Source organism: Canis lupus, chromosome 14 (assembly GCF_011100685.1).
Source record: "Canis lupus familiaris isolate Mischka breed German Shepherd chromosome 14, alternate assembly UU_Cfam_GSD_1.0, whole genome shotgun sequence".
Classification (NCBI taxonomy): Eukaryota; Metazoa; Chordata; class Mammalia; order Carnivora; family Canidae; genus Canis; species Canis lupus.
In genome coordinates, this window is record NC_049235.1 from 21,379,045 (window position 1) to 21,402,252 (window position 23,208).

A 23,208-nucleotide genomic window follows, 5' to 3' on the forward strand; every position below is an offset into this window, starting at 1 on the left:
CAATGACAATTCGCCAGTTAGCCACTCTATTAAAAAAAAAAATTAAAAATAAGCAGTCAACTAAATTTTTTTAAAAATCTATGGAATCAAGTGTTACTGATTCTTTTTCAGGGAACATTATCAATTATTCAGAAGTATTTTAACTTTTTTCTTTCACTCAGTTATAAGTCGTACATTATGGATACACACAAAAACCTTTTTCAGCGTGATCATAACATAAGCACTTGGCAAAGCAAAAATTAAGAGACTAAAATAGCCTTTATCATATTTTTAAAAATAAAATTATTCATGCTGTGGGCAAGAAGAAATAAAAGTACACAGGCTTATGCCAGAATATCATACACACAAAAAAGCCAACATTAATATCTGCTGTGCCAGCTGAATTCAAATTAACCCAATTTTACATGTTAATTAAACCAGCTATTTTCTTCTTATTGTATTTTTGCTTCTTAAATAGTAGAGTCTACAAGTGATTCCCAACAGACTTGTTCCAACAACAATGACGTATTCATTTACTTCTATTATGACCATACAATACAGTAACTGAGCAGTAATTTTTCACAGTCAATTACATGCATGGTTCTTTATGCTTAAAGATGCTGAAATAATGTGTACTATAGAGCCATATGCCTGCATCTCTAGTCTGCCTGAGGCAGTTGCCTGGGTAACACATTTTCTCTTCGGTTTAGCATAACCCTTCATTGAATATCATTAGGTGTCATTAAATAGCAAACATTAACATGAACTTCAATACACTACTTAGATAGAGTCATTTTACCCATGTAAACAAGTGCTCCATCATTTATAAGCTTAAAATAGATTATGATTTTCTGTATTTAAGATCATGAAAAAGAAAAAAAAAAAAGTGTCCACATGTTGATTCCAAATTGAATTTGCAGAAATTTCTGATAACATAGGAGAATTCAGACCAAGTTTCAGGGGTAACACTTCCAATAATATTCAATGTAAGCAAAGGAGGATTGGGCTTTTTAACTCAAAGTTTACTTTAAATTTATTCAAAGTTGTAAAACAATTCCATCATTTACATGTCAGACCATCAAAGGCTTTTACTCTTTTATAACAAGGTAGGAAGAAGGCACTTGAGTAACAAAATTAATTCCAAGGATAAGGTGCTTAAAAATCAAGGCACATAATAATAAATAGAAAGTACAGGAGATATCATGCATTATCTAAAATATTTTAAATATTAAAAATTTAATGTGTTCTATAGTTTAAATATGACAATATATGGTTTATATAGAGTTTTCTAGAGCCAATGCCTGTATAAAGAGCAGCCACCATCCCCAATAATCTCCATCAGCCCTCCATCTCATTCCACCCCAAACCAGCATCCATGTCTAAGAAAAACAATGTGCTTGCTCTACAAACACAGTCTCAATCAACACTTAGGGCCTCCTCACCCACCTTCCCAACCAGATTACCATTCCCAAACAGTGGACTTCTGATTGTTCTGAGACACATCATATGTAATTCCAAGTAAATCTTAACTTTCTAGAAGCAATGACAACTTGCCTTCTATTATCTGCATTACAAAGGGCCTCCAAATTTTCAATGTCAACTTTAAAAGACACATAGAAAATGAAAATGATCAGACTGCAGTACCATCTCCAATATACTTTCTCACCTTTCCCAGTACAGGAGGAAGGCAGGCTCCAAAATCCTGGAAAGGGGAGGTGGCAGATAGGATCTAAGAGTGACCAGGTTGGAGAGGACAACAGATCAAAGTTCAGAAGTCAGCAGCAAAGCTGTCCAGTCAATCTAAGAGTAACTAAAAAGAAAGCTGTGCCAAGAACAAATGAGTTCTTGGTTAGGGGGACTGAGATCCCAGATACAACTATGATGATAAACTTCAATCTTTTTTCTCTTTTCCACATTTGTTTTCTAATCCACAATAAGAAACGGCTACACAAAATACAATGACTTAGCTTCAGGCACCATGCTTCCACCTCCCATTGTTCCACAAATATCCATGTAGCTGTTTGAATTAAAACCTCAATCACCATGTTCAGTCCAGGGGCTGAGATGCGGTTGGCAAAAAAAAAAAAAAAAAAAAAAAAAATTGTATTTGATATTAAATGTATATTCCATTTTGGTTTAAACACTCTGCTCTGAAGTTAGGTAAATCATGAGAAACAAATTGATAGCACCAATAAATCTTTAAGCAACCATTTTCAAGACATACTGGGATCAGTAGAGATTTGGTCACATCCCTTATGCCTCTATGAGAATTCATGTTCTTACTGACTGAGACACTCTAGGATTTCAAATAAAAATTTAAAACAAAAACTAAATTACATAAACTGCCATTATTGCAAAACAAAAAAGTAGCCTAATAACTTAAGAAACATTATTAATGAGAATTGAAATGAAAAGTGATTTCTGATTACAATAGTTTGATTAAGTAGTGTTTCTGGATTGTACCCCAAATCCAAAATAAACAGGATGCTACTTTTGTCCTTATCCCCAAATAAAGATTAATTAAAATTTTACTACATGAACATAAGTCACTTATCTAAGAACTGGTAAGAATCTGAAAAAGAAAAAAGAAAATTTTTATATTTAATTGTATTTTGCTACACAAATATAACCACGAACCAAATACAATAAATTCATCTGCTAACACAGGCTACCCACAAATGTAGATTCTCATCACAATAACCAAAAAAATTTATTATAACTGTTTAAGCCTGATATATACGGGTTTGTATTTTATTTTATTCTCTGAAAGAACCTAAATAAATGCTGAAAAGCAGGTAAGAAAAATTTTCTGCCTACCATGTTCCCCCATCCTCTTCCACACTACCTCTGTATTCATTAGCAAGTCCTATTTCTAAAGGTCTCCTCACAATACCAAGCTTTTTTAAAAGCAGGCAATTACAACACAGAATAGCAATTGTAAAGAATAATCAAAATTAGAAACTGTTGGGAGTACTTTATATTTCTGCAAAAGCAAATTAGGCTACAAGACTTTTGAGACTCTTGCTTTTTCTGGGTATAATTATTGCTAATTGTGGAAAAGCAACATCAGCGTTTTAATGCTTTTTCCTTCAGTAAGTTGGTGACTGTTTTACTTCCTGACTTAAAAAAAAGGAAAAAAAAAAACCTGTAGAAGAAAGCAATGATCAGGACATTGTAAAAAGCATAGAAAAAGGGTTTCAATATGAATTATACATTCAGCCAATCCTCTGATACTTTAAAAGAGGGTTTTCACCCATGGAAATGAAACAGCCTTAGTGAACTGAAAAATTATATTTTAAGTTAATAAACAGAAGAAAAATGTGAACTAAAATATATCAAGAGATGGGACATGACTGCATTGATTTAACTCTGCAGAAGGCCTTAACTCACCAGATGACAAGCAGAGATGAGAAAGGCAGATGACAGAGCTGCACAGGCAAGAGACACAAAGGGCAGAGGGCCGATGGTGAATGGCACTCAGTGAACACCCAGGCCTTCGCAGGGTGCTGACGGGGAAGGGCAGGAGTCCATAAAGATCAAAAACCTAATCCTATGAGTGGTTTTCTTGATACAAAGAATCTCTCAGAGTAATTTTACAAAAACTAGATGACCTCAGACTATTGTGGCACCAGTCTATTTAGAGAGGATGAAAGTGGAGACATGAGAAGAAAAAAGATTTGCTAAAAGTTTCAGCACCTGTTACTGAGACAGACTGCATAAAATGTCAGTGACCTTGGGAGAAAAACAACAGGGAATTTTAACATGCTGAATTTCAATATGGAACCAAAAGAGAGCCTGAGACTTTCATCCCCTCATCATCTATCTGGTAATATGTCACACATCCCTGGCACTTCATATGTCCAATCCATTCAAAGTCATTCCATAGATATTGATGGAATGCTACTATGTGCTGACCATATAGTTCTAGGCTCTGCAGATTCAGCAGTGAACAAAACAAATAATCCCTGCCTTCAGGGATATCAAGAAGTGTGTGTGAGAAGGTGGAGGGGAATGCAATAAAACAATGAATAAAATCCTTATATTACAAGATAACCACTATGAGGGACAAGTAAAAAGGAAAAGGAAGGTTGGATGTACAACTTAAAATAGCATGTGCAAGAGGAAAGCCTCCCTAAGAAGATGTCATCAGAGCCAAGACCTAAAGGAAGTAGTGAGCTTCTTAGGGGAAGAGGAAGTGCAAAGGCCCTGAGTTAAGACTGAGCAGGTGCACCATGATCAGTAAAGGGGCTGGAACAAAGCACTTTAGGAGGAAGAACAGTAGCAGATGGAGTAGTGGGTAAAGGAGAAAAGTGGCCACGGTAAGGCCTGGCTGGCCGCAGTAAGGACTTCGGCTTTCTACTCTGGGTGAAATGGGGAGGCAAAATGGGTTGTGAGCCAGAGAGTGACAGGATTCAACTTAGATATGAATAGGATCGCTCTAGTTGCTGTGCTGGGCACACTGAAGGGGAGCAAGAATAGAAGCAGGGAGACATCTTAAGAGGCTATGACAACAATCTGGGTGAGAGATGGTCTTGCCTCAAACTGGGGTAGTAGCAGCAAAGAAGGAAAGACAAGATAAAGGAGGAAAAGACTTGTTTTTCCTCCTTTGCTGCTACTACCCTAGTAGTAGCAGCATATCACATTCTGGATATACTGTAACTTTCTGCCACAATGCTACAAATGAAATTAAAAAAAAAAAAAAAAAAACCTCAATCATGTAAAATGCAGGGTCACATTTATGGGGAGTTCAATTACTTGCCAGCAACGAATCTAAAGAACTAGTCAACTGAGGGCCACATGTCCATCACCAGTTGCACTGAATCACTACAGAATGAGTTAATGAGAGTTTTAGTATCTTCTCTTTCTTTTGGTGCTTATTTAATACAGTTTTATTTTTGAAAATTTACATTTAGATGAGCTTGAAGAAAAAACAAAAACACAGCAGAACTACAGTGGTATGTATGTCTGCTCCCCTGCTTTCCCTTTCATGCATTTCACCAGCAGCCAGTACATCACCACCTTTTCTAGTACAGGTTACGTGAGCTCTACGTTAGAAATCCACCTGATGGGTCTTTTACTAAGCACCTCCCCTCAAGAGATGCCCTGGTCAGGGAACCTCAAATTGCCAGTCTTCCAGAGAGGACCACAGCAGTTATGAACTTAAGAGTTGGAAACATCCTTATAATTTGTCCCCTGTGCCTCTAGGAAACAAGACAAAGTAGGTGAGCGTGTCTTGGAGTTTGCCTTTAAACCTCCCCCCATGTTGTGGATTTGCTCCAGACTTCTACTAAGCCTATGTATCTCTTGGTCAACTTTCTGGCATCTTCCTTTTCTGTACTGTCTATATTGGTATCATGAAACCTGAGGAGAAGCTGTTGCTCCTGCCACTGTGCTAAGAAATTGGACAGAAAGACTTTTACTATATTTTGAGGGTAAACCCAACTAGATCTGATGAAAGATTAGGTGTAAAGTGCAAGAGGAAAGGCAGAAGTATGGATGTCTCCATGGTTTGGGACCTGAGCAACATTCTGAGATAGCAAACAAGAAAGGAAGACATTTTTGGAGAAAAGAATCAGGAACCTAGTTTAGGACACTTGAGTTTCCAGAGGCCTGCTACATAGGAAAATGGAGATTTCAAGTAGCAGATGGATAGACAGGACTCTGTGGAGTTCAACCAGGAAGAGAGGGCTAGAGACACAAAAGTAGGAATTATGAAGTATTTAGAACCATGTGTTGAGATGAGAAGGGATCTCCAAGAAGTATTTAGAAGAAATTAGAATTCCCAGGACTGAGTTCTGAGGATGAGAGATTAGGAAGAGCAATTAGGGAGGCAAGAGACTGTGATGAGCATTCTAAAAGCAAAGAGAATATAACTACATTAACCTATGGACTAATATTATCATTGGATTTTGCTATGCAGTTCTGTGAGATAACAGAAAAACTATAGAGATCCCTGCCCCTGGTTCCTGGCACAGAGCTTCTAGCCCCCTTGAAATTTCCTGGGTGACAGCTGTGGCTTTGTTCTAGTAAGGTGACAGTGGGTGGGTTCCTGGAGGAGCTGGTCACCCTAAAAACTTAGACATGATTAGAAGCTGGGAATTTTCAGCCCATCCCCCATTCTCCAGGGAGGGCAGAAGGGCTGCAAATGAAGTTAATGATTGATCACACCTACATGATGAAATCTCTACAAAAATCCCAAGAAGGGGGCAGCCCGGATGGCTCAGCAGTTTAGCGCCACCTTCAGCCCAAGGTATGATCTTGGAGACCTGAGATGGAGTCCCACGTCGGGCTCCCTGCATGGAGCCTGCTTCTCCCTCTGCCTGTGTCTGTGCCTCTCAATATCTCTCTGTGTCTCTCATGAATAAATAAATAGAATCTTAAAAAAATAAAAATCCCAAGAAGCTTCAGGAAGCTTCCAGGTTGATAAACATGTGGCAGTTCTGGGAGAGGGCATGGAAGCTCCACACCCTTTTCCACATATCGCGCCTATGCATCTCTTCCATTGGGATGGTCATCTACAGCTTTTATCAGATCCTTTTATAAAAATCTGGTAAAGAGTAAAGAAATTGTTTTCCTGAGTTCTGTAAGCCACTATATCTAACCAAACTCAAGGAAGGGGTCATGAGAACCTACAATTGACAGGTGATCAGTCAGAAGCAAAGGGAACAACCCAGCCTTGAGACTGGCATCTGAGGTGAAGGCAGAGGGAGGCGGTCTTGTGGGACTGAGCCCTCAACCTGTGGGATTGGATGCTATTTCCAAGTAGACAATATCAGAACGGAGTTAAATTATAAGACACCCAGCTAGTCTCACAGAATTGCTTGGTGGGGGGAAAAATTGCTTTGGTTACCAGTAAAGTAGACATACACACAGGAGGAAGAGTGTTTCCTTCTCAGAATCTTAAACAAGAGCAGAACACTGGAAAAAAATCCGAGGGAAGCGCATTCAAGCATGAATAGGCAGGGGTGAACTGCAGAGAGCCAGAAGGGAATGCTCTGGATGAGCTTTCCAGAAAGAAGTGAAGCAGAAGCTGGGGGGAAAAAGTGGAATTATGAGAAGATTTTCTTCATTTGGGACAACTAATGGAAGGTACCTGTGTTGCCAGGAAAGATGCCAGGAATGAGAGAGGAGGAGTGGCAAGTGATATGCAGAAGAGGGGGAAGGAATGCTGGAACATACCCATGAGAAGAGCGAGAAAGGAAAGCCAACTACAGATGCTATTTCACTGGGCAACAACACAGAAGTTGTGCACAGAGCAAGGAATAATCCCATTTAATCAGATAAGAAAAGTGTCTCAGAACATTTAGGGTACTTGGCTAAGGTTCTAGAACTTTTAAGAAACTTAGTAAGATGTAAATGTGGCTTTTTTTCAACCACTATCCATGTTCCTTCCAGCACACAATGAACAATCCTTTCTGTCTGAGGGAAGTAGTTACCAGAAGAATGAGTAATACTGAGATCTAGAACATGGAAGCCCTTTTCCTGTAGGAGTAGACAAGGGAGAAAAACACCTGGAAGCACTAGATGCAGGAAGTGTGAAGTAGATGGAGGGAAGTAAAAGGGTGTCCTGAATGTAATTACAGTTCATGTAGTTCATTATGGGATGTCCAGTTCTCCTTGACAAGAGCCCTAATAGATGGTCTGGGAAAATATCCTTATCACCCAAATAATGTAAGCCTCCTTAAAAGCAATGCCCCCCACACCAAAAAAAAAAAAAAAAAAGTAATGGCCCACAAACTTTAACAGGTATTAGAATAAACTGGGGAAATGATTAAAAATATTATCTTCTTATACTATGTAGCCATAAAAAGGAATGAGAGAGATTTCTTTATATGTTTAGAGTGATCTTTAGGATATACAGCTAAGTGACCAAAGCAAGTGTATATCCTAGGGACTAATACTACACATATGTTGTAATGGTTAATTCAATGAGTCAACTTGATTAGGGTTTGGGGTTAAACATTATTAAACATGTCCAGATTAAACATTATTTCTAGGTGTGTCTGTGAGGGTGCTTCTGGGTGAGATTTTAAATGGCAGACCTTAGCAAAGCCCTCCTCAATGGGGTGGGCATTGTCCAACCTGTTGAGGAGCTAAATAGAACAAAAAGTAGAGGAAGAAAGAATCTGCTCTCTGCCTGACAGAGCTGGGACATCTATCTTTTCTTGCCCTCAAACAGGGATTCATACCATTGGCTCTCCAGGTTCTCAGGTCTTTGGCCCGAGAATGAACTACACCACTGACCTTCCTGGGTCTCCAGCTTGCTTTCTCAACTTCATAATCACATGGCCAATTCTTTATAAAAAATCTCTCCCTCTCTTCTCCCTCCCTCTATCTCAATATATCTATCTCCTACTGGTTGTGTATCTCTGGAGAACCTCAACCTACACACATGCATATATACATGTACTATATCCATTGTCTCCCACGGGAAGATACCTAGATAGATAGATTAGATAGATAGATAGATAGATAGATAGATAGATAGATAGATAGATAGATATCTCAGCCAGTCTCAGGTTTCCTTGCTATTTCTCAACATGTCATATATATGTACATATGTAGTAATATAGGGAGTTTACCTAGTTGCCTCTTGAGTATGAATGGGGACAGAAAAATGAACACCAATTTACTCAAAGTTGGGCAAGAAACACCCTGTAGAAGCAGCAGCCAAGAACTAAATGAAAGAAGAGTGACCTCTATGGGGAGAGAGGAGACAGAGTAAAGGAGTTAGACATGTTAAATCAGATTTCTAAGTACACCTTGCTTCTGTTAATACAGCTTGGACTTGGGAAACATATGTTTTACATATTCAAGAATTAAATTAAGTCTAAGAGAAAAAAAAGCAATCCCTAAAAATTGAAAACAAACTGAAACGAATGAACCTAACCATATATCAAGTTGGTGGCAAAACCACACGGAGAAATGAATTGTTTCAAATAAATTTAGAACACAGTCTTCACTTTCAAGTATTTAGTGGGATACATTCTAAGCACAAATAGAGCTGAAAAGAAATCTTAAACTTCACTCGATATCTAACCGTTAGCAGCAATACTGATGTTATTGTTTTGAATATACCCTACATAGTACAAATACGTAATTACATGAATGTTGCTGGTAACCAAGGTTTTTCAGTGAAAGAGTAAAGAGATGATAGAAAAAGTAAAGAAATAAAAATACTCTGAATTTAATCTTGTCAACTGTTTAACTTTTGCATTAGAAATCCCAGTATGAATTGCAAACTTCTTCCCCATTATCCACTGGGAAGACTTCAAAGCAACGGGAACCCAAAAGCAGCAGCTAATACCTAGACTGTGGTCTCTAAATACAACTGCCCATTAAAAAGAATAAAGATTCCATGAAAGAGAGGATGATTCCAGGTCTGGAGTGGGAAATACATAAAACAACATCCTGTGTTGCCAGAAAGCAAGTAAGCTATCAAATATTAATGGATCGCTAAGGAGAAAATATAAATGGCCCCCCACTGGCCAAAATGAGATCAATACAATTGATTAAAACATGCCAAATATGAACTTAAAAAGCATTGTATGAGTCCATAATACTCAATATAATAAAGGCCCCCATTCCCACAAAAAATCACTACCAATTCAATGAAACCTCGGAAGTTATTACACCACCAGCTCCTTATGCTGAAAACTGGCTCAGATCAAGGAAATCTAGCTGACTTCTATTTCTAAGCCAAACTCTCTCCTGACTCCAGACACAAACATCTAACAGTTGAGCTCTCCAGTTGTATGTGTAATGGGTACGTAGATACTAACATGTCCTATAGGAAGTCTTGTTTTTGCTTCCAAATCTATTCCTCCAGCCGGATTCCCTTAGTTGTTTAGCTTGCTCTTTTCCATCTCAGAGCCAATGTAGCAAAAAAACTCAAAATTCAACCACCTGTCATTGTCTCCACAATGACACTCTAATCCTGTCATCTTCTGCCTTCTTCCATTCTTGCCCACTTCATTCTATTCTCTACAAATCAGCTAAGGAGATCCTTTCAAAACTGAATTTACATCATATCTGTGCCATGCTCAAAACTCCTCAGCGAATTCTCCTACACTTGGAAGAAAACTGTACAAGAGCTACACAATCTGGCCCCTGGATACCTTTTTGGCTTTTCACTTTCCTGCTCTTAGCCAGTCTCAGGTCTCCTTGCTACTTCTCAAACATATCAAGCACTTTCCTATTTCATCTGCATCTGTAATTCCCTCCACCTAGAAAGCTCAAATCATAGATTCTCATATGGTTCATTCTTCCTGAGGTCTCTGCTCAAATGTCATTCTGCAGAGGTCTTCCCTGACACCCCAACCACCACGGCACTCCAGAGTGCACAGCCACTCACCACCTCCTTTCTGTGCTTTAGTAGATACAACTACCTGTCTCTATTGCTTTACATTATTTGCTGTATAAAAGCATGTTGTGGGATCCCTGGGTGGCGCAGCAGTTTGGCGCCTGCCTTTGGCCCAGGGCGCGATCCTGGAGACCCGGGATCAAATCCCACATCGGGCTCCCGGTGCATGGAGCCTGCTTCTCCCTCTGTGTCTCTGCCTCTCTCTCTCTGTGACTATCATAAATAAATTTTTTAAAAAATTAAAAAAAAAAGAGCATATTATTTACTGTTTTGTTTAGAACAGTGCCTGGCACATAGCTAATATCAATATATATTAGTTAATGAATGAATTAATCTGAAACTAACCTAGATTTTTTTCAGGAATTAGATTCTTTCAGGTCTGTAACACCTGACCACTTTACCATACCATATATCCTTTATGACAGAGACTAAATTACCTTATAATTTCTATGCAAGTTCAACAGTTACCTTCTTTCATCTCTTACTCTTCTAGATTGAAAATCCCAAAACCTTTCCATCAGATTGTGATGAAAGCCTTACCCTCAGAAACCTTCATTAAAGTCTGAAAATCTCACTCTATTTACTAGTCAAAGTCATGCATTAACAATTATGCCATAATCAATGGGAAAGTTAATAGGCACCAAATCTCCTCAGAATTCACTTTAGGAATCCCTCACAGCTTAGTGCAAGACTGTTTTAATTTCAGTAACTGCCACACCCCGTGCATATGACACTGCCATTGGTAGAGAAACAAATTTGTGAGCAACCAGGAAACAGAGCTCACCTTATCCTTCATTTCCTTTACCATTTTTTTTTAAAAGATTTATTCATGAGAGACTCAGAGAGAGAGAGGCAGAGACAAAGGCAGAGGGAGAAGCAGGCTCCCCAAGGACCCCGATGCAGGACTCGATCCTGGATTGTGGGATCACGCCCTGAGCCGAAGGGCAGACGCTCAACCGCTGAGCCACCTAGGCGTCCCATCCTTTACCATTTTAGATGTGAGTTTTAAACACCTCTAGTACAGAATAAAGCAAAACTAGACAACCAAACAATGAAAATGGGAGAAAACTTGTTTTGCTCTTTCATTTTCTGAGCACCTCCACATGCTGGGAAGACTGTGGAAGAAGTGTTGATATTTCCAGTTGGCTTGGTAAAGAAAAATAAAAATTCTGACAATATGGTATGCAGTGGGACCTCAAGGTTGAGTCTAAGAATAGTGAAAGGGGGAAAATGATCCAAAAACTATCCCTGGGTTAGAAAAAATGAATGAGAGGAACGTTAGGACAGTTTTTCCTCAGTCTGTGGGTGTGGATGATAGTTGGCCTAGTGCTCATAGAGGTTTTAGGTCCACCTTATGGCAGCCAAAGAATGAGTCTCGGGGGCTAAGAATCTTGCAAAGGGCATCAGAACTTTAAAGCAAGGACACAGGCAGAGTTCTCATGCAAAGCTCCATTTTCAATATCCTTCTCTACGTGTAGAAGGTCCCATGGAAGAATAGATTGGGTACAAGACCAAAAGAACTGGGTCCAAATTCTAGTTCCAGCAACTTACTATGTTGCTGGGCAAACTATTTAAACTCTGATTTTATACCTCTCTTTGTAAGTAGGGAGCAAAAGCACCTGTTTTAAAGACTTGTTATGTCTATTAAGTAAAAAAATGGATGGAAGCTGTTAGCAACAAACCTGGAACCATATAGGTACTCAGTAATTATTTGCTTCCTACATTCTTTGGTCCAACCATCTAGGAGAAGCTATCAGCAGAGCACCAATCCCATAGAGTATTTTTGCTTTGAAAGTTTTTCAGGTAATAAAATTGCTCCCCTCCAGGCATTCTTGCCACTCTGCAAGATCGCTATCTCCCAGGATGTAGAATCTGGAGTGTCTCAGGACTAATCTTATTGTGCCCTTTATTCTGTGCATGTCAACCTTCACCAGCAGCTCCAGAATCCCTGTTTACCCCCACACTATCACCCACATCTAATCACCAGGGCTCTGTACGTTCCCTTTTCTGTGCCCTCTCAAGAACCCTTCCACTGTGCCTTCTACAAGACATAATGAGCAAATCTTGCTCAATCCCCTCTCTAAATGGATCCCTTTCAAATACTCCTCTAAATATCTCTTTGCCTTATTGCTCTAATCAATACCTGGCTCTTCCTTGAGGGCAATGTTTCCTCTGCAGCCCCCTCTTAAGTACCGATGGGCTTTCCTCTGCCATCTTAGGTGGACCAGGCTTATAAGCAGGGCAGGTATACTCCTTCCTTCTCATCATCTCTTCCAGACCATCTCCCAACCCTCCCTTCCTTACCCTACCCCTTTAAATATTCACACCACCTGACTATATCACGCAGCAACCTTCCTGGTTCCTATCACCTAATGACCCTGCTTCACACCCTCCAACCATATTTTAGCTCTGTGCACTAACACTTCAACACTGAGCCTTCAAACACCTAGACCCGGGGTGCCTGCGTGGTTCAGCTGGTTGAGAGAACAACTCTTGATTTCAGCTCAGGTCATGATCTCAGGGTCATGAGATGGAGCCCCACATTGGGTTCTGTGCTCAGCAGACTCTGCTTGGGATTCTCTCACTTGCCTTCTGCCCCTCCCCCCATTCATTCTCTAATAAATTATAATCTTAAGCAAAGCAAAACAAAACACCTACAGCTCCCAAACACTTGAGCTACTCCTCTCTACCCTTCCTCAGGCACTCGTGCCATGGTCAGATCTAGGTGTCTGCTATTACCAATAACTGCAATACCTCCTTATTCTCAATGTCCTGCATCTCACATTTGGGCCACTATCTCCTAATCCTCCTGTTCATCCTCCCTCTTATACCCTGACTTAAACAATCTTCAACCATACTCAAACATACAATTCAATAAGCCTATCACCCTCTCACTGCCTCCTACGGGCCAATGTCCTCTCCTTACCCAGATTCAATCTACAGGCAATCATTAAAATCACTCCCCTGAATCCCCTCACTTCCCTGGCACCACTCCTACTCTGAAAGTTTCAATGGCCAAGCTTTTAACCCTGCTTACATTTGTCCCTTTCTATTCCATACCAGGAGCTAAGTGTCTGAACTCTGGAAACTCACTCTGAAGTTCATGACCACAAATCCTCAGGTGGGCTCTCAAGCAAGGTCCTGCCTGGGGTCCTTTCACACTCCCACTTTCAAGTAACTATGTAGTATATATACTTTCTCTCCTCCAACTGCGCATACTTCAACCTGCGTCCTCCTTCTCCTCTATTTCCCAGAAGCAAACTTCCCCCCAAATCCTACCACCACATCTACACAGTATCTCTGTTCTATACTCTATCTGCCCTTCCATTTTTCTAGCTTGGCGTTTCTTACACTTTTTGGTCTTAAGACCTCTTTTACATTGTTATGAAATATTGAGGATTCCAAAGAGCTTTTATTTACATGGGTTATATGTATAATTACTGTATTGGAAATTAAAAGATAAACTTTTAAAGTATTTATTAATTCACTTACAAGTGAATAAACTATTACATGGCAATATAAACTATTACATGGCAATATAAATAGCATATCTGTATGAAAACTATTTTCTAATGAAAATGTAGGAAGAAAAAAAGCAATTATATCTTTGCAAATCTCTTAAGTGTCTGACGTAATAGAAGACAGCTGCATTCAATCTGCTGTAATATGTTGTTTTGTTGGAGGGATATAAAGAATTTCAGTGTCATGCAGATTCACAGAAAAGGAAGCGTTTTAACAGCCTTTTCAGATAATTGTGGCTACTCTATGGTACAACACCAAATCCTAACAAGTGATCATTCCTCGGAGATTAGTTACAATATGGAATGTGAAACTGCATCTCACTCTATTACATTAAAATCCACAGTCTGTTTTGCACTGTGAATAGATCTTTTACCCATGCATGATTTTGAAGCACCCTGTACTGGACAACTGGAAAACACCTTTCCCTAAGTTATGCCTATCTTCCAAATGTTGGCACATTTCATTACACTATATTAAAAACTCATAATCATTAATATCTCCACTAGTTACATCAGAAAAGTCTAAGTATTGGGAAGCTATCATATGAAAATTTTAATTCTCTCAAATAAAAAGTGTTCTATGAAAAAATCACTAGTTCAGCTAGCAACTCAATTCAGTTGCTCAAGTGCTTTTTTTTTTTTTTTTTGCTCAAGTGCTTTTCCTCAGACGGCCATGACAATAACCACCAGCAGCAATTCTTTATATATACCAATTTCCCATTTAGTTACCCAGAATTTTCAAATTATGTATGCTCAAGGGTGAGATTTAGCAAAAATCAGTGATTTTTTTCTACTTCTTCAGAGACATTCTGAAGTGGACCTGACATCCTTATCCCTACTGTCACTGTGAATGTGTTGTGGCGTAGACCTCGACTGTTCACTCTTCTCGGTTGGCTTGATGGTACTCCTTAACTGCAGCACCACAAGTTTGACCCATCATGGATTCCTTGAAAACGTTTTCAGAGACTCCCAGGGGCACGGGGGAGGGGCACATTTTGAGAACAGCTGTTCTAGATGAACTCACCCAGTTCTCACAAGAACCTACCTCCTTCTGAGACAATGCACTAGTATTTCCTTTCCTCTCCCACATGTCAGAGCTCTGCTCTCTACAGTCATTCCCATCGGCTTACATTAACACTGCCATCCATCCACAACCCTCCTTTCACCTCTCTTCCCCCTTCAGTTCTGGCCCCATTTCTCACCTTCCAATGACAGCAACAATCTCCAAAAGAGGGCCTGCATTTGGTATGTAGGAGAAGGGGGAAGAGGAGGAGGGCTGTCCCTACATATGAATGAGAAGTGAAATCAACACCCAGTCATTAATCAACCCTTTCTCGAATTAAAAAGAAAAATAAACCCAGGCACCTGACATTCCTAAAGGTTTTCTAATATACCAGCGACATAATACAAACCTTTTTAAGAATTCTTTTTAATTTGCTCCTTGCAGACAGTGTCTAGCCACCACATTGCACGCACCCCCCTATGATTTCAGACATCAAATATTAACACAAAGTGAGAAATGCAAAAAGAAAGGGGGTTAATCAGACACCTTGAGAGAAAGAAAAAATAACACTGATTCAATGAGAGCTGCTAATGAGGCTTTTTGTTTTGGTAGATTAATTTGGGAGTCTGATGACTAAGAAGAAAATTTAAGCTTCTCAGGTGACTGCTGTTGATTATTACCAAGTTTTTTTTTTTTTTTTTTTAATGAAAGAGATGCCTTTTGCTTAATTCTATAGTTTATGAATTTCAGGTGTTTATCTGAAATCTAAGTCCACCCTAGTATGTAGAAAACGTTCCTCATTAGCAGACTGAAAGACCTCCTCTTATTGATTCTGGATTATATTTGACAGATGATGAGCATTTTCGACTGTGAACTGCTGATATTTAAATACATTACCCTAATACTCTTTAAGCATTGCCAATTGTAAACCTCATTAACTCTCAGCATGTGGCCAAGGCCTGGATCTTACCGCAACAGCCTCACAAAGTGCAAACAGGTATATAAAAATGATTTTATCATCAACAACATTATTATATCCTCCTTCACCTTCTGAAGTATTTAAAGGCCATACTTTTCTTTTCCCCTCAGATTAAGAGTGAACATGGGAAAGGCAGAGAACACACCTGACTTCTACATCCACACATTTCAAAACCTTAGACTTTATTTTTTATTGTTTCTTCTTTGACACCCTTATTCCTCATGCCTCAAAAACAAGAACATGCCCAGGACTGATTCCGTCCTCTGAAGAGAAAGGAATTATGTGTTGATTATACAACTATCATTTTAATACAATAAAATGCAGGCTGTGATGGTAAAATGCATATGTCTGCTCATTAAGAAATCAGGATCTCTGATATTCCTTTTTTCAAAAGAAGAACCCACTTCTGTTCATGTGTGGAGTGCAAAGAACTTCTACACCTGAGATGGAAAACAACACACGTGTTAAATTCATATATGATCTCAGCAAACTGATTATATGCAGAGCCAGCCAGTGCCCACCCCACACAGACAAGGGTCAGGCTGTACCAGGCAGTGAGCCTCCTGGGCACAATACCTCCAACTTTTTCATGCCCCACTTCGTCTTCCCAGTAAGCTGTTCAAGTACTAGGGAAAACAGCTTTTGAACCCAGCTCTCTCTCTAGCAAGATATTCCTTAATAATAAACAAACAGAAATATGTTTGCAAAGCTTAACAGGACCTACACAACATTTATTTTTACTTGCTCTTGGTTACAGCTGTGTGAATAATGTATAAAAATTATTGCTGGATATACAAAGAAAGCTTCATTCCCATTTTAAACAAAACATAATGACGACAAATATAAAACACACATCAAAAATCATAGAAAACAAATCCAACATCAAGCAGGGAATTCTGACTGTTTAGCTAAGGTAAAAGGGTTTGGGCCCTATAAGTTTTTAGAGACCCTCCTTCCTTCCCCTCCTCCTGGCATTCCTCCTCTCCTTTCTCCTCAAATGCTGCAACAAGCTCTCCTCCTTACCTATGAGTCCCACCAAATGAAAAGTTTCCAGGACCAGGCATTTCAAGTTTCTTCTCATCTCTCTCAAGAACTTTAAAAATTGATTAAATCCATTATTAAATCTATTAAAACAGTGCAATTTGAGGAAATCTAAACACAACAGGCAATTAGAAGAGGGGTACGGAAAGGTGAAATTAAAGACTGAGTAGGTTATAACATAGGCAAACTGTGCCTACCCCCCAGACTCAAATTACCCTTTGATGGCTCTCCATTTCTCTCAGAGTAAAGATCTCCAATCCTTAATATGAAGTACAAGTTCCTACAGTCTGGCAACGGCCTGCCTTTCCCATCACTGTGTCCTGTACTTTTCATGCTCCTTGCATGCCAGCCTCTGCATTTCAGAAAATGAGCACAAAGCTCATAGAATGGAAGTCTGACCAAGTCACTACCCAATGAAACATGTATTAGAATCGAGAGTGCTCCACAAAAACAGAATCCCGTTCAGGTAAGTTCATGCAGTGCACAGGTGTTTAACTTTTATGCCTAGAGTTCAGCCCAACCCCACACAGAAGTGAGGCCTTTAGGAAGTGGCTGTGCCCTCACAGAGACAACCTGCAGCAGGGGTCTCTACTTGGATAATGTCAGGATCTGGCCAAAAGTTACTACTGGAAACTAGGCTATTCAGGATCAGGCTGGTTGTGACTACAGGCTTCCTAAAGCACAGAAAAAATAGGTATGGTAGGGTATGAGTTTCTTGGAGCTACTATACTGTAACAAACTATGACAAACTGGTCACTAAGCACAACAGAAATTCACTCCATCACAGTTCTGGGGACCAAAAGTCCAGAACCAAGGTGGCACAGGGTTGCCCTCCCTTGAAAGGGAGATTTCTTTAGGGGAAGATCCCTCCTTGCCTCTTCCAGCCTCTGGTGGCCCCACAGTTTGTCACATCTCTCCCTACTTCTCATAAGGAGACTGAGAGCATTTAAGGAATGGATGAGTCAGGGTAATCTCATTTCAAGAACCCTGATTTAATCATATCTACAAAGATACTTTATCCTAATAAGGTCACATTTCCAAATTCTAGAGATTATGACTTGTTATCTTCAGGTAGACATTATTCAGCTACTACAGTGAGTAACTTAGAATTTGTACTAGAACTTCCATTCCTCAACACACCTGGGCTCTCATAACTTAAGGGGGGTGGTGGTTAATACTTCTTAGCAGATTTATCTACATTTGGTCAACAAATTGCTGTGAAACAGAGGCCAGATTTTGGACTAGACATTGATGAAAATATGTAGGACCTGGTCTATACACTTAAGAAACCACAACTAGTGAGCCAGTATCTACCAAGAAATGAAGATTTCAATTCACCATGTTATCTGGGTCAGCACAACTGCCACCACTTTTAAATCCTAAAGTTATCAATCTACAAATAGTTCTTCAAATTTTAATCAGATTATGCACTAAAATTCCTCTGGCCAGCCAAGCAATGTGATTAAGCTCAAAAAGAGCTTTGACAGCAACTGGAGCCCTCACCAGTGGTTTCCCTTGGTTTGGTGTATGTGTTGTGTTTCCATGGGCCAATACATGGCTTCATCATGTCATTTTTTCAAGGAACAGTAGTTGATTTGGGAAGATGATCTGTGACTTGTGAACTTGATAAATGCTATGCTTCCAAAGAGAAGGAAAGGAACAGGAAATGAAGGCATCCACAGTTTTACACTGAGTACAGATGTATGGTTACGCTTATTTGTGAAGTACCAAAGAGCTGCATGTTAGGGTTAGGGAAAATGGTGCACAAACATCTGAATAGGCCTGGGTCTTAGGCACATCTCAGCTCAAACACCAGCCCAGTGCTAGTAGCTCAGAAAGCCTAAATAGTTTGGACAAGTTCTTCAACTTGCTCTGTGCTTTTGGAAAGAATTACCACAATACATATGGTGAGACTTAAAATATTTCTACCCTTGCATCAAGGAATGCCTCTAAATTCTTTCAAAAGAATTAATTAAACAAAAAGAAAACTGGAAACAAAAGAAAAACTGAAGTAACTCTATAAGGGCATGATTTCATAAAGTATGGCACATAATTTCATAGAAAATGATGACACTATTTAACGCTGTTAATATGAACCATGTATGGAAATACAAGAATTGGTTGATAAAGTCTAAAAGCTTATAAAAGAACTGCAATTAAAATACATTCTGATTGTGGAAAATATCGATGCAGGCTAATAAATCATGGGAGACACTGAAAAAATTCTAAATAATCATGTGAAGATGAAAAGATTATGGGTGGTTATTTTCCGTTTAGAAACAAGTCTTTGCAACCGAAGGGGGAAAAAAGTCATAGGGCAACAGATTGAGGCCATCTAAGATTTTCTCTGTCACAGTAAAACACTGAGATTTAAGATAATACAAAATCTGAAAGAAAATGTCAAGTTAAAGAGGATGATGAGATTAGGAGAAAAAAGGCAATCTGAAACAATGGAAAGGCCACAGTCTTTGGAGACAGCTAGGCTTGGGCACCTCTTGGCAAACTGCTTGATCACTGACAGCACACGCTAGCTCATGTGCACAACCAGGAAAGCAGAGCCAGCATTTCAGATTTGTTATAAGCTTTTGAAAAATATATATATATTACGTTATGTATGTACAATGTATGTCATGTCACTATAATGAATCAAAGGCTACTGTTTCTGTAGAGTATGTGTAAAAATAAATAGGAAAAGCATATAATGTTAATGGGGTGGGGTTAGGGGGAAAAAACAATGGAAGGTATTACAATTATATAACTTAATACCCATAAATATATTAATTTAATGAGGAACCAAAATGTCCACCAAAAGAGAGAAAGAGATCAAAATATAAGAAAAAAATCCTGTCATATTAAATTTAAACAGAAAATGTCATTAGGAACTTTAGATTTTTTCAAGTATACTTTTCCATTCTTTCCACTGAGAAGCCAGAGAAGTAGTAATAACCTAGTAATGATAAGCCAGTGCCCAGCTCTCGGTTTCTAAGCATTATTCCCAACTAAAAGAACCAGGGCTTCTTGAAGAAAAGAGTGATTTCTAGGTTAGAAGCAGGAAATATACACAGTGAGCCTGGAACATCTTACTTGCCTAAAACAGGGAGCACTCAGAGGCATAGGGCATAGGAGCTAGGCTGAAGGGACTCTCCCTGCCCACTGGAACAACTGGAGCATCTATGAGAATAACAATAATCGATTATAATGCACTGAATTTAAAATAAAAACTTCCATGAATTTATACTGATATAAAGAGAGAGAGAAAATGGGGTGGAAGAAAGCTTTTCCTTAACAAAGAATGCTAGATAATAAATATGGGAGAAATGACAGAATTTTACAAAATAACCACTTTTCAGGGCACCTGGGTGGCTCAGTTGCCTAGTATCTGCCTTTGGCTCAGGTCATGACCCCAGAGTCCTGGGATCCAGCCCTGCACTGGCTCCCTGTTCAGTAGTGGAGTCTGCTTCTCCCTCTCCCTCTGCCCCTCAACCCCCACTCATGTTCTCTCTCAAATAAATAAAATCTTTTAAAAAAATAAAAAGAAAAATCACCACTTTTCAAACCGCAATGTAATAGCTGACTCAAGAAAGGATCATCATAGGCGCTAACACTAGTGGATGAAAAGTTGCTAGGAGACAGGATATGCACATTCTCTCTAGTATCTGTTTACTAATTATAAACAAAAATGGTTTCTATACAATCTGAGGGACACCACCTTAACCAAGTGATCAAATTTACCATCAACAATGCTGCGACCACATGCCTCCTGAGGAGGTACAACAGGTAGGACAGAAGCTCTCCTAACCAGTACCAAACCTTTAACATGAATCCAGGCCTGAAGAATCAATTAGAGGAGTCCAGAACATGGGACCTTCAATAAAATAACTGGCCTGGGTTTTAAACATCAATATCATGAAAAAAAAAAAAACATTAGAAGGCAAGGGTCTATTCTAGATTAAAAGAGATATAACAACTAACTATAAGAACTTTGGATCCTAGATTTAAAAAAGAAAGCAAAACAGCAATGAGCCATTTGAGGTTGGAGGCAGGAAGAAAGATCCAGTTTATTGGAATATGGACTGGAAATTAGTATATACCTCACATCACTGTTAATTAGTATATACCTCACATCACTGTTAATTCTCCTAAGGAAGATAATGGTATGGTAGTTATGTAAGAGAATGTTCTCATTCTTAGAAGATAAATGCTAAACTATCATGACATCTAAAATTTACAATTAAATGGTTCAAAAAAGAAAATGATGTATATGCATATAACTGTATGTAGAAAGTATGCATGTGTAAAAAGTAAAGACAAAGGTGACAAATGTGCTAACAATTAATCGAGGTGCAGAGTATATGGAGGTGTTCATTATACTCTTTCCAAGTTTCTGTAATTTAAAGAATCTTTGAACTATCAAGTAAGAAAAAAATTAATTTAAACCTGAATCAAATCATTCTTGTTGCGTGTGAGCTTGGTCACTTCCTATGAATCCTGAACACAAGGCGTGTGAAAGCAACCATATTTTCCCCCCAAAAAATACATCCACTAGAATAAATCTATGTTCGATGTGGCTTTTGCTTCAATGGACTAGTGTGAAATATACATCAGCCTCTTCATGCACCATCCTGGAGAGGCCCTGTGAGAGGATGATGGCCTGCTCGTATATTACACACAGTTTCCCACCAGGCAAAGAATGCTATGTCGGTGTGGGACTAGAAAATAGAAATAGCCCAAATAACCTCAACTAGAATAAAGAGAGGAAGCAGAGTCCAGAAATCCTCCAGGATGTTACGCATCACTGCTAATATCCATCCCTCTCCCTCCAAGCTGCAAGACCTTCATTTTGGGGAGGTTACTTCCATGCAAGATGGGATCACGGGTGCGTAAATAAGAAAAGGTTAGTGCTGGTAAAAACCGAAAGCATTTGCAATACATCAACCAATTTTACTTTGGTTGTATCTCAACCCAGTGCATGTGGGAAAAATCAGACAGGTGACAAACAGGGAGGGCCCAGGACTAGAGAACACTATTCAGGAATACCAGGTAACTTCAATCTATGGAAGGGGGTGCTGACAGGTGGCAAGGATAGAAGGCGGGGTCTACTATAGTTAATACAGAGAAGATGAGCTTTTGGACATTGCACTTGGTTATTAAGAGACATTGGTATTTGTATTAGCAAGAGTTTGGGATCCAAATGCCACACTTAATGCTAAAGCCAACTGCGATCTTAAAACAGCTTAAGAAAAGCTCATTTTTAAAATGTGACAACACTGGCAGGGGAAATTTGCAAAGTATCAATCTGTCTCTTCCAGCTTGGGTATAATGCCTTTCTTAGTGATTTGGAATCATCCTATTATTCTATCTGTTAGATTCATACTATTTAATCATATGGAAGACTTCAAGAGTTATTTGAGTAGAGGGAAAGATCAAAGAAAAGTTATGTTTGTAGAGCTATATTTTACATTTACTCACAATTGTTATAGTTTCCTTGAAAAATACCAGTATATGTACAAACACTCTAGTAGATCTGACACCATTCATCAACTACAGTAAGTCTCTGAAACTATTCTTGACTATCAAAAATACACACAGAGGGGCACCTGGGTATCTCAGTCGGGTAAGTGTCTGATTACTGATTTCAGCTCAGGTGATGATCTCAGGGTCGTGAGTTCAAGCCCCATGTGGGGCTCTGTGCTCAGCACAGAGTCTGCTGGAGATTCTCTCTCCCCCTTCTTCTACCCCTCCCACCACTCGAGTGTGCTCTAAAATAAAAAAAATAAAAATAAATAAAAAATACACACATAAAATCCCCAACTGTGATAAGAAAATATTAAAGGCATCATTTCTAAAATAATGCATTAATTTTAATAGAGAATATGTTAAGAGATGGGAATGTGTTCAGTGACTTCAACAGAAAGCTATTTCAAACAAAAAAATTAAATGAGATAATTATAAACAAACATACCCATCTTTGGTCTGATCCACTACGCCGCTTAAAAGCTCCACAGTCTTTGGATTGGGCTGGCTTTCTCCAAAAATGTTCAAATATCGTGTGACGAAGTCATTGGGAGACATAAAAAACTCACCATTTTTTTCAATGCTTGCATACTGTTTAAAGAAAAAAAAGAAAAGATATTTTACCCTCAAAAGTATATAATCAGATCAATATGTGAAAAAGCTGAAAATAGGCAAAGGATAAAACATCAGATATGATAATATACTCGTCTCAAGAACAGTTACTTCCCAAGACCTCATAGGAAAAAAAAATATGTTAAGTCTCCCAAGTTTTATGTTTATACCAGTGGTTCTCAGTTGGGGGCAGCTT

At 39.0% G+C, this 23,208-nt stretch overlaps 1 protein-coding gene across 2 annotated transcripts in view; it reads right to left on the reverse strand.

Annotated features, from left to right (window-relative positions):
* Positions 1–23,208, reverse strand: part of SLC25A13 (solute carrier family 25 member 13) — a 185,544-nt gene that overhangs the window by 124,012 nt on the left and 38,324 nt on the right. For both annotated transcript variants that reach the window (XM_038556877.1, XM_038556876.1), the window contains exon 3: positions 22,849–22,991. In XM_038556877.1, coding sequence (XP_038412805.1) covers positions 22,849–22,991 — 143 coding nt within the window. The remainder of the gene's footprint in view (positions 1–22,848; positions 22,992–23,208) is intronic.